At 47.5% G+C, this 15098-nt stretch overlaps 1 protein-coding gene across 2 annotated transcripts in view; it reads right to left on the bottom strand.

Moving 5' to 3' along the window:
- The window catches only part of FRMD1 (FERM domain containing 1), a 44015-nt gene extending 29137 nt beyond the window's left edge, over positions 1 to 14878 (bottom strand). For both annotated transcript variants that reach the window (XM_063329122.1, XM_063329123.1), the window contains exons 1-2: positions 14754 to 14878; positions 4032 to 4197 (exon numbers count right to left, since the gene is read on the bottom strand). In XM_063329122.1, coding sequence (XP_063185192.1) covers positions 4032 to 4127 — 96 coding nt within the window. In that variant the 5' untranslated portion in view covers positions 4128 to 4197; positions 14754 to 14878. The remainder of the gene's footprint in view (positions 1 to 4031; positions 4198 to 14753) is intronic.
- Between the last annotated feature and the right edge of the window lie 220 nt (positions 14879 to 15098).

Below are 15098 nucleotides of genomic sequence, written 5' to 3'. Positions count from 1 at the left end.
AGACCCAAAACCACATCTCGGTTTTATTATGGGTCCCCATGTGAGACTGCACCCTGACAGTCTCAAACCTAAATGCAGTATTTGCTCAGCCACCAAGAACATGCAGCTGGAAGGGGAAGTTGGGCACAGATCTGCCCCCTTTCTCAAGCAAGCAAGCTCTGAGCATGTTCTTCTATCTGGGAAGGACTCACTAAGGAAGAGGTGACCCACCCCTAGCCAGAATGATTATGTGCATACAAGAGTCACTGGCAGCACAGGACTCTATGTAAAAGCTATACAATTGGATGAATTTTCTAAGTGACATGCTTTCACACCTAAGGGAAGAAAAACCTGCTTACGATACTTAGTCCTAGAGAACTGAGCACTTCAATGTTTTGTGACACTCAGCTCTAAAGCAGTGATTTAATCAGATTTCTTGCACAGCAGGTATGTGAGCTACCACCTTGTCCATTCTTCTTTCAGCACTTCCCTTCTCTATCAAGTTTTACTCCCAGCCTTCAAGGCTATGCAATACTGATTACACTTGCAATCACTGTTCCCTCCTCCTGCCTTGCCCTCTGCTCAAAGCAACCAACATTGCCTTTTGCATTTTTCATCCGTGCGCTTCTCTTTGGCCTTTCCTCCCTTTGCATACGGTTCCCATGCCAAGCTCCATCCCAGACACACCGTGAATCATTCCTTGACCTGATGCTCAGCTTTGCCCCATGTCAGACTCAGGGCTTCTTCACACATGAAATTTAGTCCAAAGTGAAGTTGAGTGCAAGTTTACAGAAGGTAACTGCTACTCCAGGGTCATTCTGTGTCCAAATATGCACACATATTGGTTACCTATCTCTATTTTTCTTGGTTGATATGCTTTAAAACATCAGCTCTCCTGCTCACAGAACAATTTCACACTTCAGACCTATGCTTGCCATTCACCAACACACAGGGCCTCACCAGACTTTCTCCCCTCCAAAAATTCCGGCTCACACTCCCACCTTTTCTGCAGCAGTAGGCAAGGAGCAACATCTGCTGTGGCTGCTTCTGATCCACCCAAACACAGGTAGGGCAGCTGCCTGCCCTGCTGCCCTCGTTGGCAGCCGGACCTTCACTAGCACAGGTCTCTCCTTTATTCAGCTGCTACCACCCCAGAAAAGTTTCAGAAACCTAGTCATAAGAACTAGTTGATATTGATCAAAACTATTAGGGAGATGAGCAACAATGCTGGCAGATAAACAAAACTGAACAAACTGGATACCACTCCAAGATCTTTGGTGCAACAGATACAGTTTTTAGTTGCACCATTTTCACTCACAGCCTGCTTAACCTCCCCAGTGCTCACACTCCATCTCCCCACTGGGGCTGCCTGCAGCAAGGCAGACTGCTTTGCTCTGTGCTCCAATGTCCATTCTCCCCAGCGGAGACCTCCCGCTTTGCCTCGCTGTCCTCGGGGCTGCTGGTGAGCTGCAGCACCCACTACTTCTCCCCACTGCTCTGCTTCTTCTCATGTTCACAGTTGGTCCTGGGAAGAGAGTTTTCCTCCTCACAATCCCCTCAACTTTGTCTATACATCCAGAAAGGTGGATACCAACATTAAGAGATACCCGATTATGGGGGAAGAGACTTTAAAATGGCTCCTGCTCCTCTCTTCAATAGTGCTGTCTGTGAAGGGCATAAGACAAATCCATTTTAAAGAGTGGGCTTCAACCTACATGTGACCACATAAAAGACATATAGGTAAACTCTTATCTGGAAGGGTGGAATTTGTATGGGAAGGGGGAGAAAGGAATTACCTGCATAAACACGGTGCTTATCACGGGAAGGATCTATAATTTATTCTGCTGGAAGGATAACCACTCCTACCTACCTCACTGAGCTGCAAGCTTGTTTAGTATTTGCATTCCACACTGAAGAGGTTAAAAGGCTTTGGAAATCTTAAGAAGGCGCCATTAATATTCTAATAAATGCACAAAGTATCATCTGTGGTTGTGCTAATTAAATTTGGGTTCTACCAACATCACTAGAAAATTGCCTTGATGTTCCTTTAAAAAAACCAAAAATATCTCTTCAGCTGTGAAATCTTAATTTTTGTTGTTGTTTTGAAAGGGGTGTTGTGGTAAAGACAGAAGCCAAATGAAAAGCTGGTTTTGGTGACTTGCCCAGCTGTAACAGGTCATGTTTCACTCTCTATGCAATTAGGACACAACTGCGCGTTGAGGTCTCATGTTTTGTCCCAGGCAGCTATTCTCTTTCACGTGCAGGCATCTTCACGTACATATTTTCCCAACTTCCCAGCCACCAAAGCAAGGGGCAGAAGTGAGGAGGGAAAATGTCTTTAAAAGGGCTACTGAGGGGTGCTGTGGCAGGGATCCCTCTGCAGGACAAGGTGACGATGCGCAAGGTGCCCTGACTCTTTGGAGGTACAGCAGGCAGAAATGGGAAGGGGACACAGCACCTTCCCTCTGTCCCTGCCAGTGCTCAATGCAAAAGACCATTTCTTATTCTTATTAAATACCATGGTGGTATTTAAAAGACATGTCGATGTGGCACTTAGGAACATGGTTTAGTGGTGGACTTGGCAGTGTTAGGCTTACGGTTGGACTCAATGATCTTAAGGGTCTCTTCCAACCTAAATGATTCTACGATTTTATGATAAACTGCAGGTATGGAGGATTTACCGTATGGTCTAAGCGCTGCTTATACTTAATGCAGTGGAGAGTGACCCAGCGGTGGAGGAACAGCCGTATGCCCAGCTCGGGCACAGGCGCAGCGAGGAGCGGTGACAGCACCAGCCCTGCCAGCACGCCGCCCTGCACCTTCCCTGCAGCGGGGCGGGCTCTACTATCGCAGATCTTGAGCATCCCTCATAGAAGCTTTAAGAAGGTGAGATTTAGACTCAGTTGCAACAGACCATTACCCCAGTCCGTGCACCTGTCACCAAGAACTCAATTAAATCATCGTTTTGTGGCTTGCACTTAAGCCAGGATATTGCAAAAGCCTTCTGGGGTGGTAGATGGGCTGGGTTTGAACCGGTAGCCTAGAGGCAGAGTGCCCCACGTTTTGCTGTTAAAGCCTTGTTTCTTTGTGGCTGTTTCAGTTAACGATGCCGCACTTAAGTGCGGCAGGTAGGAAAATTCCTACATGGATTTTGAAGATTAGCCTGCATAGTTTCAAAAGCCACCGTTTCAAATCAAGTGCTTAAAATAACAGTTCACCTCAACTGTCTTCTCCCCCTCCCCATCCTGGGCGGGGTTGGGGGGAAACCCACCCAAAACAAAGCCAAACCTCGCCAGCCCACACATGAGAGCACACGCTCCCAAGAGAGCACTTCTGTTTGAGTCCAGCTTGTCACCTCAACCTCAAGTGCCTCGCTCAGCTCAGTTCCTCGCAAGTTCAAGGAGCGGCCAGTGTTGCACAAAGCGGCACCGCGCCATGGTGGACACCATGCCACGCGGGGCTGCCAGCTGACCTGGCCCTGCTGTCACTCGTGCACACACACTCAGGCATTTGAAGTGGCGATCAAAGGAACAAAGCGACTTACCTCTGGGTTGTTTTGTGTACAAGTACTCAAAGGAGGGGAAAAAAAACCCTCCATGGTTGTTTACTCTGCCTTAGAGGCTTTGAAGAGATCTGCAGACTATCAAATCCAGAAATAGCTAAAACGCCAGAGCAAAAGGTCATGTGTTGGGCATGCTTGCTAAGTCATCAACCCATTTCAGGTTCAATTTTTTAAAAAAATTGCTACATATTATCAGTAGCAAAAAAAACATGAAAACACTCAGAGAGAATAAAAAAGAAATAACAACAGAAAAAGAGCAGAGGGGACCCCCTATTGAAAAATACAAACATGACTTTTAAGGAACTCTGCAAATGAGTCGAAGCAGCCCAATTAGAAAATGGAACACCAATTACCCTAAGCTGGCTAATAGCCTTTCGGTCAGCAGACCGGCACCAGGCTTTTGGGAGAACAATGGGAGCTAACAAAACTGAAGGGCAGCAACAGCCAGCCACGACCGCAGACCTCCCGGCCCCCCTTCCCAGCCACTCACCCCGACGGCCAGGCTGAGCTGCTCCCGGGTGGGCAGGAAGACACAGACGTTTCGGCTCTCCAGCTGCATCCTGCCGGCCAGCAGTGCCCGGCTCATGGTGGGCAGCTCCACGGGGACCAGGGGTCTCCTCTCTGGGCAGATGTCAGGCTCCCTTCATCCCACGCACCTGCCGAGAAGGTGAGAGAGAGCATCAGTGCCACACCCCTGCCAGCACTGGGAGCAGCCTGTGGCACGTGTTTGATGGGATGCTTTCCTTGTCACTGTTTAAAAAAAAAAAAAAACAAAACAAACGCTGTCATCTGTTTTACAGTGCCACGGTCAATGTTTCCACTGGCATGGCAGCACAAAGTGTGCAGAGTCAACCTTTAAAGAGGCTGTGAGTCCCAGGAGAATGCCATAAAGCAGTCACGTCTCCGTGGAATAATAAACTAGACTCAAGGTTTCGAGACGCACGTAAGTGATAAGGCAGGTGACACCATGGGCTGCTTCCCGAAAACACCCACGAGGAAGGGGAGAGCACACTGTCCTTCAACCAGGGGCCTCACTCCTGCCCAAAGTGGAGGTTTCAATGAGCCGTCAGCAGGCACGTGTCAGCACAGTGGATTTCTGAGCTGTCTTCCCCCCTCTCTTTGCTCTGAGCCCCTGGGAAACTGCTGAACCCAAATCCTCTGCCCCTCAACTCCAAGGAAGAGGCAGAAACACATAAACTCACAAGGCTGAGCTGCTGTTTGGTACTTTTTGCGTGACAAGCACTGCCAGTCTCCTCCCGAGGGCTGAGCCCAAGCTGCACGAGCATCTTAGAGTTGAAGTTATGGTAACAACAGAAATAAGAGACAGAAATTCAATTTATGCACAAAAACACAGTAGCCAACATCATCTTCACGTCATCGCTACGCTAGACACAGTTTGCTCAGCAAATTGTGACATTTTATTTACAGCCCTCTGCTCTGACGCTCTCCAGGGCAAGGAAGCATCCCATGGCACTTGATGAATCCGGGAGGATGGGGAGAGGCTCCTCAAGGGTAGGTTAGGGATGAACACCACCAGAGATCTGAACTGGTGCGATACCAACTGGTTACAGGGTCCGCTCCACCCTCGCACAAGATTTGATGCAAGCCAGCAAACCCTGGCTGCCCATAGTCACCCCCGCACGACTCCCTTTGGCCAGCAACACCCAAACACCCATCACTGGGACAGCAACAGGGGTGCTGCTGGCTGAAACCTGCCCACAAAGACCCGCACCCCGGGGATGGGCACGTTCCCCAGCAAAGGCAGCCAAATACACAGCCCGCCCACGGGGACAGGCTGCGAAGGGACGCACGGGCTTTGCCTTCACCCTCCAAAATGGATTCAAGCAACCAAACAAGCAGCAAGAAAGCAGGTCATGTTACGCAAACACACAACATATATACATATATGTACTTGTGCATGTGTGCATTACATGTAAGTTTTACAAGCATTTTGTATTTACAATCATGTTTGTCCTGCTTCAGGGGAAAAATATGACAGAATTAAACTCTTGCGTGGGAGATGGGAAAAGCAAACCATCACAGTAAAACAAAGTACAGGACAGAAAAAAGAACTTGGATTTACCCCTCTCCCTTCAATTCCACACTCCAGTGTTATAGTTGGGGTTTTTTTTAAATCAAATACGAGAAAAAGATCTCTAAGTGTCCTTTTGCAAGTACAAAAGCTGATCCACGCACCTCCTTCCCTGAGCCAGCATATAAAATGCTTCTTATTCTTAATAAAGCATTTTTTGATACAAGTTCTTTATGTAGAGCATCTCTTATGATACACACGTACAAAAAATTGCATTTATTGTATTAATGAAGGGAGGTGGTTATTAAAGGCTAGTATTATTACTACTTTTTTTTTTTCAAAATCAGAATTTCATTAAACAAGAACTAGGAGTTTTAAAAAGAAGATTGCTCTAAATTATAAGCAAGCAGGAAAGACACGTTTCACTTCCTGGGACAGGTGAAAGTTTCTATTAAATGAAATATTACGAGAAAAAAAATCTGATTTATCCTCTCTTATTGATATAATTATACTGATGAGCTCTCTTAGGCTCCAGGCTACACACTACTAACACCTGTATATAAATTACAGATGCCTACGGAATGACTTGAGGGCAACAGGTCACCATTATTATTGCCAGCTGATGTCATATGCACCATAAACTTTATCAACAGCATAAAGACCTTGGAGTATGAGCTCATGCTTTACAACATAAGGAGGTTTGTCTAAATTGTCAAACCGCTGCACTGGCCAGCGCACATTCCCACTCGCAAGGGGAGATCACGTTCAGTGAAGATGTTCACGTGGCTCATAACACAAGTGAAAATAGGACAAAGAAGCGACCACAAAAACACATCCACACAATTTTCTGTAGATAACTGAAGACATTGAATCCCACTTCCCCATAGCCTCTATAAAACAAAGCTTCTGGAAAGCTTTTCCTCTGGTCTCACACCTGCTTTGTCCATTTGAATTTTTAAGAGAACAACTGTGAACCCCAAGAGAAAGAAAGTAAGGAAGGACAGGGAGAAGGTGTTTTTCATTTTACATTTTAAAACAAATGAGCTTGTCGATCCCACCACAGCAGGTAAGAGGTTAAAGAAGCAATGTCCTTAATCTGAAGGGGGAGGTCAAACAAGCCCAGCTCAGCCTTCTCTTCTTTAGAGGTATGTTAGGATGTGATAAAACATAATGAATCATTAACTCGCTAGCATTGCATGTTTACACCTTTTTAAGAAAAAAAAAAAGGAAAAAAAAAAAGTTGTGAGCCAAGTAACTGCCCAATGAAAACAAGCGGCCAGAAGGAATGCTCTTACTCAAACGTACACAATTTCAGACTGCCCATATGCCATTCTTTTGTTTACCACAGATTCCAACCTCTTAACCTCAATTAAACCCTAAAAGCTCCAGCAAACGCACTGCAGATGAATTAATAAAGGCTGAAGTCAATCATCAGGCTCTGGGACACCCTACAGGTTGTTTGGTTGGGGGTTTTGTTTTGTTTTTTCATTTTTTTTTTTAAACTACATCACTTCATGTTTTATCTCCCAGAGAAGTGCATTTTGAGATGTAATTGCTCGGTCAAAGGCCTGGCGGTCTATCAATGAAACAGTCAAAGGCACTATTTATTTGTATTCTTCTGGTATCAGTCAGGAGGCTTATTAGTGCCCAGAGTGATGGCACAGCTTATGTAGCACTGTTTATTTTACCTAAACACACACGCAGTGGAGCTTTGGAAAACACGCCTGTCATTAATTTCAAGACTCCTCTGATTAAACAGCTCACACATGGCCAAAGAAACTCGTTAAGAAAAAACCCCTAATCTTCTCCTCCTGTTTCTGTTGCCTCTTGAGCTGCCTCCCAGCACCGGAGCAGAACCTCAGCATTTGCTCAGTAAAAGCGGGAATGGCCAAGGTTTGCTCCAGCAAGAGGGATAAGAGCCGCAGACCCTTCCGAGGGAGGAGGAGGATGCAGAGGAATTCCAGAGACTGCTGGCTTCAGATATCAGCGTGACAACTAGCTAAACCACCTCACACAGACCATATACACAATGGCACAAGGATGACTTACCACCAGTGAATTTGGGGCCATGCCACGGCCAGCCTGTCTGGAAGCAGGTCTCATCCAAACAGCGTGTGGGTTTGAGTAGCCTTACAAGCACTGCTGTATTTTGCACATCGGTCTATGGAACCGCTGTGAATTGGGTCCTAAGGCTGATTTCAGCCTCTAGGTACTGCCACAACCACATCTCAAGGGGATGAAGCAAATAGATGAATGAACAATCACCCACCAACTCAAAGCAGCAAAGCAGAACAAAGTCCTCCTCTATTGAGGGGGGGAGAAAAAAAAAAAAAGAAAAAAACAAAAACCCCAACCCATAGGTAATTCTGCGCTTCTCTCAAAAACACCTGGAAACTTGCTTTGTAAGCTTTATTACAGTGAAAGATCTTGGAAAAGCTGGTTTTGCTACAGCTGACAGAAAATGAGCATTGAGAATCTTCCTGATGGAACCTTATCAGAGTGGCCCTATGGAGTCCCATCAGAAACTGTCCAGAAATGTTAAGACTCTTATTAATGTCTTAGGCTCCTACAACTAGACTCTTAGGCTGCAGTTTCACAATCAGCTTAAGCAGCTTTAATCAAGGCAGCCCTGCAGCAAGACAGACAGACAACTGCCTGGAAACAAGCCTGCCTTCGGCAGCAACCCACACTTGGGCTGCCTCGTACTGGTGAGAGATGGCCTTAAAACTGAGAACCCCCCTCACCTACCAGGTATTTTGTCCCCTCAGAGGCATACTGTAGAGCACCAGTACTGTCTGCAAAACAGAGTAATAAGGAGCCTGAGCAAGTAAAAGATGCAATGATGGCATATATTAGCCTTTCCCAGCAACTTTTAAGACCCCACCCACCTCCTTTGACTACCCCCTGAGATAATGAAAATTTCTCTGGAAAGATGCATCAGTGTGTGGGGGGGAAAGTTGCTTGTCAGGGTCAAAAACAAAACTGAAGGTAGACTGTTTTATGTCGTGGCTGCAGCAGGTGTGAAAAATGACACCTGCAACCAACAGCCAGGACAACTAGGTCATGTCCTGCAGTAACTTCCCAGGAGTACAATGACTTGTCAAATGTACCTGCCTCAGCATCACTCCGGGACTGGCACGGCACATCCAAGGGCAAGGATGCCATAAGGAGGCAAGGTACTGAATTTGGTGTCCACATGATGCTTCTGAGGGAGAATACACACCTGCCTTCAAGCACTGAACACCACTTATTAGGAAGGCCTATGCCAAGCCATTGAATGAGGAACACTAAGATACCTCCCAGTCGCTTGGGTGCCCTGAAGGACTGGATCCCAGAATGCATGCAGCTTGGCCATGGGACAGGTGCCACACCAGCAGCAAAGACAACTGGCTTTCAGTCCACAGATGTGGGAGATGCAACTGCAGCAGGCCTTCTACATCTGCTAGCAACACTTGTTAGATCTGAATGCGGTCCACTCACAGGCATGGGATGTGAACTTGGCTCCCACTTATCATTTTGGATTTTCAAAAGGTACAATGGGAGATGCCTCTAGAAACTCCAGGGCTGTGTAGCCCTAGCACCTAGCCCTTGGTCATCACCCTGCACACTTTTTGGGACAGACAGGGAAATCACCAAGCACTGGTCTTAAATGCCAACCAACATCCTTCTTCTTTCCTTCCTGTACTAGCTGCACTCCCTGGTGACACCAAGCTTTAACAATAAAGAAGAAAATGCTTTTTTGTTAGTCTTCATTGCTGGATTAGACACAGCTCCTAGGTAGGCATGACTGCCCACACTCCACCTTCATGCTGTGAAATTCTGCCTCAAGTCAAGGAGCATGAGTGAGTGTGGCCAGTGTGCTCAGGAAGAAGGGCTCTCCGAAAATTCCCAGAGACACCCATTCCAAACCTGGGACCACGCTGCTATGCTACTCTGTAGGCTACCCTAGTCTTTATGCTCAAAGACAGGGGACAACTCTCTGACCCAGGGATGATGCAGCATTCTCTGGTAGCCAAGTGAAAGCAACACACATTTCTGGGCACACATCAGACCTCACTGCTGCAAACCAGTTCTCAAGGAGAGGAAAAAGGCTTAGGTGAGGACAGAGCACCAAAGGAGGTGCTCCTACAGCGCGTGGGAGTGCAGTGGCAGGACCACGCAAAGTGGCTGTCACGTTTCCATCTGTCTCTCCCATGGGATGAAAAAAGCTCCTCAGCAGTTTGCTCCCTATGAGGACAGCCCAGAATGAATCATCTGGGCTTAATCTTTCCCTGAAACCAAAACTGAATTCAGGAGCCTTTTGAGAGAAACAGGCAATGAGTATTAAAGGCTGCAGGCAAAAAGGGACGAATTACGATCTCACTGGGACCAGGTTTTTCCACCACTTCCAAGTGATGGAAAGTGCTTTTGAGTTTTTGTACACAAAAACATGCAGCCTTTTAAAATATGTTATTTTATCAGAAGCATATGCAAAACTTAGCAACGTACATGCTTTAAACCATACCCAAACAGCTATTCTTTTCCAGCATGCCATTTTCCTGGGGGGACAAACATTCTCCTGACAACATGGGAAGAGCAATGGATCAACTCGTCCTGCCTTTTCTTTGATAGGTAAAATTAGTAGCATGTATCTTACCACGTCCGACTACCAACATGAAGTTTCTCGTTACAATGAATTTGTTTACTTATGCATAATCTATTAATGGCCTTGTTTATTGATTACCAATCGCTTATAGGGCTTCCTCATATTCATAAATCAAGCACATTAATTAAAATTTATGAGTAAGTAGCAACTGAAGGTATTGACTGGCCTAGGTAAATACAGAACCAGCAAAATATGGCACAAGGTGTGAGCCAGCCTCAGTGTCCATCACACCGCACATAAAGCGGCTGCAAAGGAAGCCTGCTCACAAGTGCAAAGCTCCATTTTCTCAGATGGATTACCAAGACAGCATCACATGAGATCTTGCAAAGATTAACGGAACTGAACTGCTTCGCATCTCTTTCGAGATGGACCCTTACAGGAAGCTTATTCACGAGCATACATATGCAGAGCCAGAAGCACAGTAAAAGAAGCCACCAGTCTGGCATCTCAACTTGAAGGACAGCAATAGAAGATACTTCGGTTTGGTGCTCCAGCGCTCGCCCTGCACGCTTCTGCCAAGCGGTGCAATCTTTACTAAAGACTGTTCATCGTTTCTACCTGTGGGAAACAGGAGGGGCAAAGTACAGAGGGGGAGAGCTGCAGAAAGGTCTTTAAAATAAGGGAAAGCGAGGCTTTCTTCCTGGCCAGTCAGGAAGCTTAGGAAGTGCAAGGAGAGAAGCAGCAAGACCTGGTCTCTCTAATAGCAACTCAAGAGAGAAGCATCGTTCTATACCATGCAAATTGCAAATGCACGAAGTCTCATGATCCAAAAGCCCATAAATTAATTCTCCAACTGGAAACATATTCCTTTTTTTTACGTCTACCAAGGCTAGAAACAGGACTTCTCCCAAGCAGATCTATTATACACTTGCCTTAAGCACAACAGCTGAGTGACACTCTTCTACAAGACTGTCTTTGCAGAAATTGTTCCACTGTGACGGTATTTTTATATTTGAGCTGGGCTGGACTGAATTGGAACAGATCACTAAGCCTTCTGAAATATTTTACAGAGCTGTCAAAAAAAGCGTGAACAAACTCTTCCTTCATTTTCTATTCTCACCAAGATCTTGTAAGTTCTAGAATTAAGCAGACTATGAAATCTTTACTTAAAAAAAACCAACAACACAACAACCACAAAACACAAAAACAAAAAAAAGCAAAGCATCATTATAACTTCACAGGCAATACCTGGAGTTGCAGGACAAGTAAGAACAGACATGCTTTCACCAGTATATCACGTAAAGAACTCTTCTGAGCAGGAATAGCTTTCCTATCAGTAATGCCCATGTGAAAAAAACAAACAAACAAAAAAAACCAACAACAAAACAAAAAACCACCAACATTGGCTTACTTCTTCAGAGGAAGGAGAAAGTCCACTGCTGATGTCCTGGCATTTGAATCACCGTCTAAATATTCAGACCAACTAGCCAGCTTCTGCATCAGTTTGCCGCTAACTCTTTACCCCTAAAGTGTACAGATAGTCTTGAACATATTCAAAGCAGAGAGGAATATTGATTTATGTAAAGTGGACAGACTTCCAGAAAAAATAGATAAAACTCCACCTGGAACACAGCTTGCCTCTATTACAAGTGTGAAAACACCAATTTGCCAATACCTTGATAAAATTAACACAAACAGCAGGGTCTCCACAATTAGATGCAGTTCAGAGACCGCACATGGTACTGCCAGACACCAACTTCAGCAAAGCGATGGGGAAAATGGGAAAACATGGCCCAAAAAAGAACAAAAGAAAACCCCAAACCCACAGCTTTAGTGTGTGCTGCATTTTTGAGGTCATGCCAGATTTTGCAAAAAGAAGAAGTGGGGGGGGGGGGAGGGCCGGGAAGAGAGAAAGCAAGCATAAGAAATGCTTTAACAAGAAGCAAATTATTTCCTCCTGCTATTCGCTGAGGAGCAGCTCCTCCTCATCAGAGGACTTCTTTTGGGCTGAGACCACCATTTGTCCATGCTCTGTTACTAACCACACACTACAAATTAAGATACCACTGCTAAAAACCACCAAGATAATCAAGGAGAGCGGAGTAGCACAAGATTTTCTGCACGGAAAGAAGTGTAACCCTGGAGCACAGTAAGCACGTGAGTCATTTACATTGTCTTGCACTGGACGAACAGTAGGACCACGACTTAACTACAAAAGCTAACTGATACAGAGTTAACCACTGCATTCACGTACTTTTTATCTGTGGTGTTGGGAACAGAAAAGACTGCTGTAGCTTTAAAGCACTATCAGCTTTGGGTTTTTTGGAAAAAAAAAAAAAAAAAAAAAAAACCAAACCAAAAAAAACCCAAACCACCAAACAAACACAACCAAAACCAAAACGACCTGGCCCTTATCCTCTATCAAAAAAGACTTAAATCGGAAAAACACGTGTAAATACAAAATTTTTTTGTTTGTTTTCGGATTTTTTGTTTCAGGAAAAAAAGCTGACAGAACTTTATTTGTCACTGGTGTTTATACCAGTTTATCACATTCATATAAAAATCTAGTTAACAACAAAAATCCCTAAGGAAAAACACCTATCCAAAGAGCACAGACAGCATTTTTTTGGTAAACCACTGAAAAGAATCACTACAATTCATGTTCTTCAATATCATTTTGTAGACTTATTTTTGCTTATGCTTGTCTTACCCCTTTTTGTCATCTGTGTGTTGTCCCCCTACCACCCCTTTCAGCTGATATCTGCAAGAAAACATTTTTTTTCCCTTCTGAATTCCATTTTCTTCTGATTTGTCATTCCTCATCTGAATCCAAAACAATGGCTACTACACAGACTCTCAACATCACCAGTGCTGAAAACAGGACACTTTGATTAAGAATGCACAACAATTAAATGGGAGGAATAAACAACAGAGCAAGGCTAAGGCATTCTGTTGTCATTACAAGTTTTCCAGGAACAAAATTAAAAATAAATAAATAAATAAAGATAAAAGCTAAACAAATGAATGGGAAACCAATGTTCAAAAAGTTGTTTCAGGTTTTTTTCTTTTTTCTTTTTCTTTTTTTTTTTTTAAAAACATTACTCCAGAGATCATGAGTGCTAGAAATCCATCCTCATTATTTGCTCTGGGAAAGTGTCCTATGCTTTTGAGGTATTTATTGTGAGGGCCTGGGCATCACGGCAGTTCTGTGAAGAAGGGACAAGGTTCAGACAGCACGTCACAGTTTGCTGGTGTGGTGGAAAAAAACAGATGTGCATTTTAAATGCCTCTTGGGAGTTAACCTGAGAGCTTGTCACTGCCGAGCAGCAGGAGAAACATCTCTTGGTGGAGAGGATGACGATTTCCCAGCGCAGGCAGCAGAGGAAACCCAGAGCCTTTCCCTGTAAATCGGTACTGAGAAAGAATTCAAGAGGTGGAGAAACAACGAAGTATGGAGACTTTCTCCTTTCTGACACCCATCCCTTCTCCCGTGCACATATACCTGCTGGGACACTCATCTCCTTCCCTGTCCTGTCCGGTGCCAGTAGATGAAAGGCTGTCACCGCCGTCAGACCACCCAGACCAGCCCCGCAGGATGTCTCCATCCGGCCCCTCACACCCGAGGCTGCCTCCATGGAGGTGGTGGCAGGCACTGGAGAAGGTCCAGGTGCTCAACTACCTGTCCCACACAGCTCACCCTGCCCGAAGGTGCTACAGAGAGCAGGGACCTGTGCCCCGCTTGTCCCAAAGCCATCCTGCACTGCCCGGCCACAGCCATGTCCCTCTCCCTCAGCACCTGCAAGACAGGTGGCAGCCAATCAAGTGGGAAGCGTCCCAGACGAGCCCTTTGAGACACGGCTGCCCTGGGCCGTGAGGACTCCCTCTGGTCGCATGGTTGGTGGTGTTGCTGAGCCAGGGAACGTGCCTTAGCATCACCTCATCTTCTAGCACCAGCGAGACCCACCGGTGGCAGAGGACAAGGGACAACGGTGAGGGACGAGGGAGTTGCCGCGACTCCAAAACTCTTCCCGTGCCCCGTTCCCCCCCGTTCCCAGCCGGTACCTGCCCACCCTGGCCGCCCCCGGCGGCCACAGCCCCGCGCGCGCAGAAACCCTCACGGCCTCAGCCCTGCGCCCACCGCCCCTTCGACGGCAAAACTCGGAATAAAACTCGGAATCGAACTCGAAATTCGGACCCCTCGTTACCGACGGAGCTGTGACCCCGCTTCGGCAGCCGCTGCCGCACGGTCGGAGCCACGGGGGGCACAGGCAGGAAGAAACCCCCGCAGCTCCGCGGGCACCTTTCCCCACCGCCCTCGCCTCCACAGCTCACAGGGCTGGTTCCCTCGCCCCGACCGGGCGCTCGGCAGGTCCCTCCGTTCCGCGCCCCGCCGACAGTCCCGTCGCCCCTGCGGGGACCGCTCCCCACAGCCGGCCGGCACCGGCGGGGGCAGGTGCCACTACCGCCCCGCTCTTGAGACCCGGCACCCGCCCTTTGTCCCCCCCGGCAGCTCACCCACAGAGCCCCGGGGGGACGCGGGAGCTCCCCGCGCCGGTGACCCGGCGGAGCAGCCCAAGCGCTGCCCGAGCACTTACCGCGGGGTGGCCCCGGTGCCGGCCTCTCCGGGGCGGCATCCAGCACCGGCCACGACGAGGAGCGGCGTCCCGGGCGGGGCGGGCAGCGGGCGCACGCCGGTGCCCCGGAGGAGGAGCGGCGACGGGGGGCGGGCCCGGGCGGGGCAGGACCCTCCTCCCGCCGCCAGGCCCGCCCCGCCCTTGCCCGGGCCCGCACGCCGTCAGCCGCTGGCTTCCCCCGCCCCTCCGCACATCGGATTGGCGGAGCCGGGCAGGGAGTGGGCGGGGCGGGGCGGTGGCGCGGCCTCTGGTTAGCCAGGGCGGCCGTCAATCCGCCGGGCGGCCCTGGCAGAGGATGCGTGGGTC

Source organism: Chroicocephalus ridibundus, chromosome 3 (genome assembly GCF_963924245.1).
Source record: "Chroicocephalus ridibundus chromosome 3, bChrRid1.1, whole genome shotgun sequence".
Taxonomy (NCBI): Eukaryota; Metazoa; Chordata; class Aves; order Charadriiformes; family Laridae; genus Chroicocephalus; species Chroicocephalus ridibundus.
This window is presented reverse-complemented; position numbering and strand designations above follow the sequence as displayed.